Source organism: Ahaetulla prasina, chromosome 11 (genome assembly GCF_028640845.1).
Source record: "Ahaetulla prasina isolate Xishuangbanna chromosome 11, ASM2864084v1, whole genome shotgun sequence".
Lineage (NCBI taxonomy): Eukaryota > Metazoa > Chordata > Lepidosauria > Squamata > Colubridae > Ahaetulla > Ahaetulla prasina.
The window spans coordinates 12,799,884-12,812,003 of NC_080549.1; the positions used below are offsets into that span (position 1 = coordinate 12,799,884).

Consider the following 12,120-nt stretch of genomic DNA (forward strand, 5'->3'; position numbering starts at 1 on the left):
CTTTTAAAAGGTTAAAAAAAAGGCTCCGACAATCACAGCTGAGCCGCGCGATCGTCAGAGCCTTTTTTTAAACCTTTTAAAAGCATTTTTTTACTACCAATTAGGGCGAATAGGTAGTAAAAAAAATGCTTTAAAAGGTTAAAGGCCCCGACAATCACAGCTGAGCCGCGCGATCGTCAGAGCCTTTTTTTAAACCTTTTAAAAGCATTTTTTTACTACCAATTAGGGCGAATAGGTAGTAAAAAAAATGCTTTAAAAGGTTAAAAAAAAGAGGCTCTGGCAATCACGCGCCTCAGCTATGATTGTCGGAGCCTTTTTTAAAACCTTTTAAAAGCATTTTTTATTTCTTATTCGCCCAAATAGGTAGCAAAAAATGCTTTTAAAATAAAGTAAACAAAAGAGGCTCCGAAGATTGCGCACCACAGCTGATCATCCCCCCCCTCCACGCACTGTTCTACTTACCTTTCTTCCCATGCCTCCGTTTGGCGCGCACTGCATATGTGTGCACGTACACCAGCATCTGTTGCATGGGGCGCATGCGCAGCCACCGAACCAGTAGTAAACCAGTTCAGATTTCACCACTGCTCAAGGCCCTTAGTTAGTTTTTCTGAACCAGGGTCCTTATATCTTGGTACCAAAATAAAAGTGTAATTTTGTATCCCGCCTTGTGTCCGGTGGTTTTGACACGAAGCAAGAGCCCAGGTTTGGGGACAACAGGAAGCAGGGCTGACCTGCTCCAAAATGCAAAGCTAAGACCGTCACCAAAAGCAGGAATAACCATCATGTTTATAGTTTCTCCAGCAATGCCCACCACACTCACTACGAGATAAAATAGCTGGAATAATTGGGTTTGCAAATGGCTTGAAAGCACGGGTAGTTTTATTCTCCTCTTGCATATCTTTGGTCCTGTATATAATTTAGGTTTTACCTTCTGTAGACTTTTAATAAAAACCCGGGGGGAGGGGGGAGGAAATGAGAGAAAAAGAGGGGAAGTGCAAGGAATATGAAAAAAAAAAGAGTAACTTTTAACTTTCTTCATTAGAGTTACAAATACAAATTACATTGATATTTCGCTCAAAAATCCAATAACGCAAAGGACTTCTATCATAATAATGCCTTTTTTGCATATCGGTGACTGAAGACTTTTAATCTAACCACACTCTAGTTCAAACCTGGTATGGAAAGGTGATAAAGATGGTAACCTACAGAACAAACATATGACTCACTTCTTTTCCCTGGGTATTAGTTCTGAGTTCTGATAAAAAAAAAATATGCAACAACCACAACCCTTTAAACATAGACATCGCCCTAACTATGTGTTCACAGCTTCTATTGTTATCTCAGAAGATAAAAATTAGATTAAGGCTGCCCCAACGGCCATGCAAACCCATCTCCTTCCACTTATGACTGTATGACTGTAACTTTGCTGCTTGTATCCTTACGATTTATATTGATATTGTTTCCTGATTGCTTATTGGTCTTTCGGGTGTCTTTCGGGTGCGCTTTAAGATTTTGGTTACCACCTTTAAAGCGCTCCATGGCTTAGGGCCCGGGTACTTACGGGACCGCCTGCTGTTACCTCATGCCTCCCACCGACCCGTGCGCTCACACAGAGGGCCTTCTCAGGGTGCCGTCCGTCAAACAATGTTGGCGGCCGGCCCCCAAGGGTAGGGCCTTCTCTGTTGGAACTCCTACGGTCTGGAACGAACTTCCCCCTGGTTTACGTCAAGTGCCTGATCTTCGGACTTTTCGCCGTGAGCTGAAAACGCACCTATTTATTCAAGCGGGACTGGCCTAAAAGTTTTATTAAATTTTAATTGGGGTAATTTATATTTTAAGGTTTGTTAAATTGCTTTTAAATTCCGGCCACCTTGTAATATGTTTTGTTTTAATCTTGTTTTAATGTGTATATTGTGGATTTTTTATATGGCTGTACACCGCCCTGAGTCCTTCGGGAGAAGGGCGGTATAAAAATCGAATAAAATAAATAAAATAAATAAATATTCGTACCCTGTGAGTATCATTAAGTGTTGTACCTTGATTCTAGATGAACGTATCTTTTCTTTTATGTACACTGAGAGCATATGCACCAGAAGAGGGTTTCAGCAGGTTCTGACCGGTTCTGGAGAACCGGTGGCGGAAATTTTAAGAACTGGTTCTGACTGTCCCTGCCCCCATCTATTCTCTGCCTCCCGAGTTCCAGCTGATCAGGAGGAAATGGGTATTTTGCAGTAACCTTCCCCTGGAGCGGGGTGGGAATGGAGATTTTACAGTATCCTTCCCCTGCCACGCCCACCAAGCCACGCCCACCAAGCCATGCCATGCCACGTCCACCAAGCCACACCCACAGATGGTAGTTTAAAAAATTTGAAACCCACACTGATATGCACCAAGACAAATTCCTTCTGTGTCCAATCACACTTGGCCAATAAAAAAATTCTATTCTATTCTATTCTATTCTATTGTCTTCCTCATTCACAAAATGACAGAAGGAATTAGAATCAAACTATTAATTATTGCATGAACTAGTCCTCCTTTTGTTCACTGGAAAACCACGTTTGGCTGGCTTCTCATTTATTTACCAAATTTATATGCTGCTCATCTCGTGGTGCGAGGCCAATTAAACATGATTATGGACTTGTTTTTAATCTAACCGTTGTGTGAATCCAGTCATGGGAGCTGACACCATGGTCTGCGGCTTAATTTAATGCACGAACCCAGTTATTTTGGATTATTCAACCAATAATGGCAATAACAAATGCTTTTGTGCAAATGGCTGGATTTCGCTTATGTGGTTTGTAATCTTTCCCACAATTCCTATGTCCTTTTTGCAGACATCGTAGGAAAGAACCATGTTAAATCTACGGTCACCAAAAGTTATTCGATATGATGTAGAATCTCCAGCAAATAGCATAGCTCAGGAAGAAAGCTGGAAGGATTGATGGTGGAACACTGGTTGGGAGTGTAGTACTGCAGGCTAACTGCAATTTGGCAGTTCAAATCTCACCAGGCTCAAGGTTGACTCAGCCTTCCATCCTTCCGAAGTGGGTAAAATGAGGACCCGGATTGTTGGGGGCAAGAGGCTGACTCTGTAAACCGCTTAGAGAGGGCTGTAGAGCACTGTAAAGCGGTATATAAGTCTAAGTGCTATTGCTGCTTACTTTGTAGAACCCAGCAGGCATCAACTAGCTGTCCAAATCATTTTTATCGCCTTCTTATGTTCAGTCCCGCCGGGGTTCAAGGTTTCATTAAAGTTCTGACTGCATTCACAACCCCCCCCCCCAAAAAAATTATGTAACACCACCAGCCACCAACTTCAGGATTCAAAAAGTGGGAAGCAGCTTGTGAAGATCCAGAATGTGATACCCATACTCTGCTTCTTCCAAGATTCCCCTGAGTCGGAGAGAAGACGTTCTCCGTGTGCTACTCAAGCGGCCGGCAATCTAGATCCAAGACTAGATGGTCTACATGAGGGGCGTACGATTTTACACGTTCAAGATGCAAGATTCGGGTTTTCCAAGGTTGCCTGTTCAGGTCCCGAAGCAACGTCTGGATCCGTGTCGCCGTGGCTTCTGCCCAGCCCTGCCATTCTTGTTTGGCTGAAGCCGTGAATGGTTGTGCAACCTTCTGGAGAACATCGTGGTCCTTCAGAGTTACTCGATCTTCTTGGCCACAGGATATCGCTCGGGCGGGACCCTGGTCACGTGACTGATTCTGCTCCGGTGGCTGGGACAACTCGCGTGCCTTTCCTGGGAAAGCCTCCACGTTTTGGTGTATGTGAAGGACCCCTCCGACATCCTTTCTTAAGACCTGGCAAGCGACTGGCCACCCTTCCTCCGAGGTCGGGATCAATCCCAGGTTTACTCTGTCCGCCACACCCCGTAGTTCCACCTCCAGCCAAGGAGAGAGAGAGAGAGAGCAGAGGAAACACGTTCTCAAATCAACGCATCGATTTGTCTTCCTAGCTCAGTTTCTACTCAGAACAGCAGCAGCTCTTTAACGTTTCAAACAGGCAAAGTTTCGAGCCCAGCTCCGGCTCGACATGTGACACTACAGGGATACGGATCATGGGAGCAGCCCCTAATCAAAGACCCAAAGGGATGACATATCAAGGACTTGTTTGAAGGCTGCAGGGATCCGCGTTTGGCAAGCGTGAGAAAGGAATCTGCACACTGGTGGCCGGTATAGAGGGAGATGAGGGCTCGGCATTAGGAAGAGCTGCTTTAGTTCTGGGATTTAGCAGATGATGTGGCAGCTGAGACTGTCAGACGAGGAGGGAGAGAGCGGCCGGGCGTCCAATCAACGGAGCAGTTCAGCCATGGGGCGGGGCATGAACAACGCGGGATGTTTAAAAGGGGCTGAGAGGCAGAAGGTCTCAGTGCAGACTTTATACAGAGAGACCTCGACTTTTACTGAGACCCGGTTTGTAGCAGACCCAATAAACGAAATCACTACCGGAAAGAAAACCAAGTTGGCTTGTTTCTTCTCACGGCATCTGACACAACTGTGGCTGAGCTAGCCGAGACAAAGTTTCAGGGGCCATTTTGAGGCCTTTACTACTCACCTTCCTATTATCCCCCTGGTGAACGTGGCAGCGATCCTGAACGCCATTCAGTTGCAGGTTCCTCCGTAGAGCTTCCACGGCGTGGGGGTTCCACTCACAAGCGTGGACAAAGGCGGCACCAGCGTGAACTAAGTAAGGCAGAGTGAAGTAGCCAATCCCTGAAGAGAAGACAGGCAAAATGAGCTCAGTGTCCATGCCGTTACATTATACATTATACATTACCTTATAATTTTTTTTAAAAAAAGTAGAAAAATATGGACCACTTTTGCTGGGAAGGAAATAGTGTTCCGTGCGCCTTTGGCGTTGAGTCATGCCGGCCACGTGACCACGGAGATGTCTTCGGACAGCGCTGGCTCTTCGGCTTTGAAACGAAGATGAGTACCGCCCCCTAGAGTCAGGAACGACTAGAGCATATGTGCGAGGGGAACTTTATCTTTTTATATATTTTTAAAAAGGCAGTATTTACCAGCATAAAGATCCACCACTACTTCTCCTGTGCATAACATGGAGGCTATCCGTAGCTTCTCAGTAATGTTTCCTGGAGACAGCATGCACTGGGTCACGTCGAAGCTGTATCTGTGGAGAACAATACAGATGCAGGAGACTAGCTATCCACCCTAAATTTCCCAAGAGGTATAAAGGTAAAGGTTCCCCTCGCACATACGTGCTAGTCATTCCTGACTCTAGGGGGCGGTGCTCATCTCCGTTTCAAAGCCGAAGAGCCAGCACTGCCCGAAGACGTCTCCATGGTCATGTGGCCGACATGACTCAACGCCAAAGGCGCACAGAACGCTGTTCTCTTCCCACCAAAGGTGGTCCCTATTTTCCTACTTGCATTTTTTATGTGCTTTCGAACTGCTAGGTTGGCAGAAACTGGGACAAGTAACGGGAGCTCATCCCCTTACATGGCACAAGGAATTCGAACCGCTGAACTGCTGAGCTTTCGATCAACAAGCTCAGCGTCTTAGCCACTGAGCCACCCCATCCAAGAGGTATACTTATAGCCTAACGCTAACAAGGGCTCATGGCCCTGATGAAAGCCAAAAAATTTGCAGCCTAGACTAACCAAGCAGACGTTCATCTTGGTTTGTTTTGGAAACGTATCAACTTATCAGAGATCTTTCTATCCTGTCCAGCAACAGAATTCCCAAAGCGACTAGCAACGATCAGATAACTTCATATCCAGAGTAAAACATGCATAAAGTATGGTGAATGAAAATTACTGTACATGAATAGGAAAAACAATGTGGCACTTTTAACAGGCCTTATCAGCTTTAAGAGCTCCGGCACAGGAAATCTAGCTAGTTCCCACAGTCAAAATAATCACGAAAGTTTTTTTCATCTAACTTTTTTTTTTTAATTGAAAAGTTTTACAAAACTTTTCCCTCCTTTCCCCCCTCCCTCGTCCCTTCACAAACCTCCCTCACCCCTCACCCCCCCCCCCCGACTTCCCGGAACAAACACAAGGTATAGTTAAAAATAAAACAAACATATGCTAAAAAAATTTCCTCCTAACTCAATCATACTCCTACAACTCTCATCAATTCCTAACTTCCCCCAAAACAATCAGAAATAATACATCCTAATCATTCAAAGGCAGTCTGATAACTCTTAGTCTGATATCTACTTTGAATATATTCAATCCATTTTTTCCATTCATTTAAGTATCTTTCTTGCGTATTGTCTTTCAAAAAGGCTGAGATTTTTGCCATCTCAGCCAAATTGGCAACTTTCAATATCCATTCTTCTATTGTGGGTACTTCTTTTTTCTTCCAATACTATCCTATCAGTAATCTTGCCGCTGTTATTAGATTTAAGATCAATTTGGTCTCAATTACTGTACAGTCCGTAATAATTCCCAGCAGAAAAAAATTGCGGCAGGGACTTTATCTTCTTTTTCAGAACATTTTGTAAAATCCACCAAATTTTTATCCAGAAATTTTTTCATCTAACTTTCGAGCACAATCTGCTTTCCTGTAATTTAAGGCCATTATTCTGTGTCCTGCACAAGGGAACACCACCAACTTTCTCGATTAAACTTGAATGTCTAGGACAGTGATGGTCCTTTGACACCGAGTGCCAAAAAGGGAGCGTGTGAATGAGTGCATGCAGCACCAAGTGCCCAAAATGGAGCGCTGCGTGCGCACGCACAAACACTCGTCAGGAGGAGGAGCTACCCGGGGGCATGCGCGCACCAGATAAGGTACTTCCAGTTTCAATGAAGTGTAAATGAAGAAAAGACACGTAAAGAAGAACCTTTTCTCCCTTACCTGATTCCATTGTCCACCTGTTCAACCCAACCATCCTCGCCCAGCAACAGGGTCACAGCAGGAGAGCGAAACAAATCTGGCTGCACTCGGCCCCGTTTGGCTAAACGCCGGGCCCCCAAAGCATCAGCAACCGCCTGCCAAAGTCCTTGGCCTAGAACGGAGAGCAAAGGCCATTATTTCTCACGACAGTGTTGTTCAGTTACACCAGGGGTCAGCAACCGGTGGCTCTGGAGCCGCATGTGGCTCTTTCATCCCCCTGCTGCGGCTCCCTGTCGCCGGTCGGCTCCAGAGTTGATAGGGCTTTCGGTTAGGATAGGTAGAGGAAAAAGGACGCCGCGCTAGGAGGAGACTCTATGGTGGGAGAACTGGACTTCCAGTTGGCTTCAGAATTGAACTGGGGGGGGGGGCTTTCGGTTAGAACATTTGTGGCTCTTTGAGTGTTTAAGGTTGCCGACCCCGAGTTTCACAAAACCAACCAGGACATGTTTAAGAATCAACATGTGGTTATTTTATGTACGTTTCTAAAAGGAACCATATCATCAGATGAGTAAAGAGCAATCTAATCTTCAGATGGCAGTTCTTATATTTTATTGTGGTCTCACATTCAAGTACTAACTCTGTTTATCTTTCGGGAGATCAATGCAGATCGACTTCTATCACCTATCTGGACATTATCTGCTTTGTTCTCATGTACTGTCTGCGCTGAATACATATTCAGCTATAATGTGCTTTGTTGCATATTGGTTTAATGTGCGGTAGGAATTTTAGCCCACGGTGGTTTATTCAACAAACTATGGTTAAATAAACAATGGCTTAGGGCAATTATGAAGCCCAATAATTGTAATCCAGCCCAAGTATGTATAATTGCAATTATTGCACCTTCTTCTCCTGTTGCCCCATGTTTTCGTCTCTTCCTCCTCTTTCTTTTATTATGTAAACCCCATGTAATAAAGATCCAGCATGCCAGATCTTCGTGAAACCCTGAGCACCAAGTCACTGCTATGTAACTAACGAATATTAACCTTAACAAGGAAAGGAAATTAACATTTATGATGGGAGAGAAAAAAAAACACCTGCCACTGTTCGGACCCGAATTAATAGAATTGCATTCTAGCTATTTTAAACTTGCATTTCCCCACAATTTCTTTCTGCAAAGACACTTATCATAGATAAGGAATAAAAGTTTGGTTTTTCTGAACAGGGATCCCCCACTGTAAAATTACCGTATTTTTCGGAGTGTAAGATGCACTTTTTCCCCCTAAAAGAGGCTGAAAATTTGGATGCGTCTTATACTCCAAAGGCAGCTTTTTCGAAGCTTTTTTCCAGCCCTAATAAGGTGCTAGCAAGTGAAGTGATCTTCCGCCCTTCGCCTGCTTTTCTCATTGTTTCTCTCTCCCACAATCAGCTGTGCTTTAGAAGCTTTTTTCCAGCCCTAACGAGGCGCTAGCAAGTGAAGTGATCGTCAGCCCTTCACCTGCTTTTCTCATTGCTTCTCTCTCCCAGGATCAGCTGTGCTTTAGAAGCTTTTTTTCAGCCCTAACGAGGCGCCAGCGAGTGAAGTAATCGTCCACCGTTTGCCTGCTTTTCTCATTGCTTCTCTCTCCCACAATCAGCTGTGCTTTAGAAGCTGTTTTTTGAATCCCCAACCAGGGGATAAAAATCTTGTGCACGCACTCAAAACCAGCAAACTAATGTGCTGAAGATGACCAGACTAAGGACGCTAGCCAGATGAATAGCTGGTAGGCAAATTCCCCCCCCCCCTATTTTCCTCCCCAAAAACTAAGCTGCGTCTCATGCGCCAAAAAATACGGGATATTTGCGATTTATTTGTTTGTGCGATTGACTGATTTCTATAGCCGCCCAACTCAGTAAATGACTCTTTACCCAATTCTCTCCACTGCTTTGCTCTAAAGCAATCCTCGCTTAGAAGAACAAGGTCCCCATGCCTTTGCCAGGACCGGGGCAGATCTTTCTCCAGCTCTTCTGACCACGCAGCACCGTGGATTGACATGAGGTGTTGTAGCTCGCTGTGCAGTTTCTGAACGGGTGAACGTACCATAACTGCTTTCGAAGGAATAGGATTCTAAGAAAGAAAAACAAACAGTCAGTTCCTTCGGTGATACACAGAGCTTGCTTCTGTTTCAAATCCTTTCTAAAGGGAGTCGTAGGTGCCCTTCTTGGTTACCTTGGTTATCTTAGCTATACATCTGAGCTGTATATGGAATGGAATGGAATGGAATGGAATGGAATGCAATGCAATGCAATGCAATGACAGAGTTGGAAGGGACCTGTAGGTTATCAAATCCCAACCCCCTGCTCAAGCAGGAGACCCTACACCATTTCTGACAGATGTCAGTCCAGTCTCTTCTTGAAAGCTTCCAGTAATGACGTGCCCACAACTTCTGAACCTGCTCATTACGGTCATATGTCATAACATTTGTAAAATACGACCAACCCAATTATACGACCTTTTTTGTGGCAGTTTTAAGCAAACCAATGGTTCACTGTGCGGTTTTGCCAAAACTATTATAAACACAGTCATGTGACCACATGGTGCTGCAAGTGACCATACATGTGACTATCGGCAAATACCCTGAAGTTGAGTCACGTAACTGTGGAGGAGGCCAAACCTTTGGAACATCAAGGCCATATCCTAAATCTCTTTTTTTCTGGTGAGCCATATATTCGGTTGTTAAGTGATTGATCGTATGTCGAGGACTATCTAACAGACTTGGAAGGGACCTTATAGGTTATCTCGTCCAATCCCCCGCCCAAGCAGGAGACCGTACATCATTTTTGACAGATGGCAATCCAGTCTCTTGTTGAAAGTCTCCAGTGATGAAGCTCCTACAACTTCTGAAGGCAACTTCTGTTCCATTGGTTGATTGTTCTTACTGTCAGAAAATGTCTCCTTATTTCTAGGTTGAATCTCTCCTTGATCAGTTTCCATCCATTATTCCTTGTCTGGCCTTTGGGTGTTTTGAAAAATAGCTTGACTCCCTCCTCTCTCTTCCCCATCAAATATTGGAAGACTGCTATCCTGTTTCCCCTGGTCCTTCTCTTCACTAGACTAGCCATGCCCAGTTCCTGCAACCGTTCTTCATGTGTTTTAGCCTATTGGATGCTTATGACAGAAAGGTTCAAAAGGCAGAACACTGTGAATGTGTTAAAGGGGCCTCTGTGGCTCAGACTGCTAATGCAATCTGTTATAACAGCAGCTGCCTGCAATTACTGCAGGTTCTAGTCCCACCAGGCCCAAGGTTGACTCAGCCTTCCATCCTTTATAAGGTAGGTAAAATGAGGACCCAGATTGTTGGGGGCAATAAGTTGACTTTGTATATAAATATACAAATAGAATGAAGACTATTGCTAACATAGTGTAAGCCGCCCTGAGTCTTCGGAGAAGGGCGGGATATAAATGCAAAATAAAAAAAAAATCAAAATCCCAGTGGTTCCCAAAGCATTACCTTATACAAAACCAGCCCTTCTGTGATATCAGAACAGCGCTAGTCCCAATCCAAACCCACAGCTCAACCAGTGTCTGAATTTTGATCACATGACCATGGGGATGCTGCTAGTCATACGTGTGAAAAACAGTCATTAGTCACTTTTTAAAAGTGCTGTTCTACCTTTGAACAGTACTTAAATGAACTGTTTTAACTCAGGAACTACTTGAATTTATTTCCAGCTCCAGAGATAAGTCTAGAGTTAGGTAAAAAAACCTGACTTCTTCACAAGAGCTTGACTTACATGGATCCATGTCAGAGCGCAGGCCTTTCCATGTGGTATGCTCTCCTTGAGTTGTTGAAGGTGCTGCGCTGTGAAGCTTTGGCCAAGTATAGGCAACGCTGTGGTCCCATCAGGAAGTTTTTGCACTCGATAAAGGGAGTTCAAAATCCCTTCTCTCCTCAAGAGTTTCCTGTAATGGCAAACCATTTGTGAGGATCCCCACAGAATGTATTGCTACAGAGAAGGTCCAAAAGAGAACGCAAGAAAGACTGGTGGTTTGTTTTTGTTTTTTTTAATTTCTGGGCAATACCACATGAAGTCAACAACATAGAGAAAATGGATCTGGCTTCACCAACATTCACCAAGTGGCCAGCCAGAGAAATCATCAAGACTTTACAAGGAAACTGTTCATGGCATAGCCACAAAACAGGAAAGCTGGGATGGATGGATGGATGGATGGATGGATGGATGGATGGACGGACTGGGTGGGTGGGTGACTATATAGAGATAAGAGAGAGAGATGATGATAGATAGATAGATAGATAGATAGATAGATAGATAGATAGATAGATAGATAGATAGATAGATAGATAGATAGATGGCAGAGAAAAGATGATAGATAGGTAGGTACCGATAGGTAGGTAGGGAGAGATGACGATAGATAGATGGATAGATAGATAGAAGATGGTAGGTGGGTAGGCAGGCAGGCAGGCAGATGACAGACAGAGATAAGATGATAAGTAAGTAGGTAGGGAGGTATCAATAGTGAGGGAGGGAGAGATGATGACAATAGATAGATAGACAGACAGACAGACACAGATAGACAGATGACAGAGATAAGATGGTAGGTAGGTAGGTAGGTCCCGATAGGTAGGTAGGGAGAGATGAGGAAGGATAGATAGATCAATAGATAGATTTGGTAGGTGGGTAGGCAGGCAGGCAGGCAGATGACAGAGATAAGATGATAGGTAAGGAGGGAGGGAGGTACCAATAGTGAGGGAGGGAGAGATGAGGATAGATAGATAGATAGATAGATAGATAGATAGATAGATAGATAGATAGATAGATAGATAGACAGACAGATCATAGAGTCACCCTATGGAGACCCCGTAAACCCCGACAGATGACAGAGAGAGATAAGATGGTAGGCAGGCAGGCAGATATAGGAGAGAGAGAGAAGAGAGAGAGAGATGGTAGACAAACGATAAGGAGGGAGACAGACAGATAATAGATGAGAGAGAGAGAGAACGGGGGGGGGGGCACAGACTGAAATGAAGCGGGTTTAGGGAAATTAGACCTTCCTGCATAGAAACCCCTCGCATCCCAACGCGCCGTATTCCTAGAAATCGTCCCTCCACACCTGAAAAGCTGCGTAAACTGAGCCTCGGTAACCAGAGCCGCCGTGCCGCCACAGGACGAAGCACCGGCCTCCATCTTCGTCGATCGATCGCTCACGGAGGAGCGGCGGAATCAGTCGCGGGGACGGAACTCAAGTTTCGGCGCCGGCGCTTTCCGGGAGGGAAGGAGAAAAGGGTGGGACCCCATTTGAAAAAACCA

At 44.7% G+C, this 12,120-nt stretch overlaps 1 protein-coding gene across 1 annotated transcript; it reads right to left on the bottom strand.

Moving 5' to 3' along the window:
• Positions 1-1,019: 1,019 nt before the first annotated feature.
• Positions 1,020-12,086, bottom strand: TRMT12 (tRNA methyltransferase 12 homolog). Its single transcript, XM_058197118.1, has 7 exons — positions 11,924-12,086; positions 10,585-10,753; positions 8,719-8,917; positions 6,835-6,985; positions 5,031-5,140; positions 4,565-4,722; positions 1,020-3,891 (listed from the first exon to the last, which is right to left on the bottom strand). Exons 1-7 carry the CDS (start codon positions 11,995-11,997, stop codon positions 3,424-3,426), a joined length of 1,329 nt encoding a protein of 442 aa, XP_058053101.1. The 5' UTR covers positions 11,998-12,086; the 3' UTR covers positions 1,020-3,423.
• Positions 12,087-12,120: the final 34 nt, after the last annotated feature.

What these genes read in the sequence shown, in the direction of transcription:
- TRMT12 (XM_058197118.1), bottom strand. Translation starts at nt 11,997, where the DNA reads ATGGAGGCCGGTGCTTCGTCCTGTGGCGGCACGGCGGCTCTGGTTACC. An exon ending in GCGCTCTGACATGGATCCAT is followed by an intron (nt 8,918 to 10,584) that starts GTAAGTCAAGCT and finishes TTTCTTTCTTAG; the next exon opens with AATCCTATTCCTTCGAAAGC. An exon ending in AGTGGTGGATCTTTATGCTG is followed by an intron (nt 4,723 to 5,030) that starts GTAAATACTGCC and finishes TCTTCTCTTCAG; the next exon opens with GGATTGGCTACTTCACTCTG.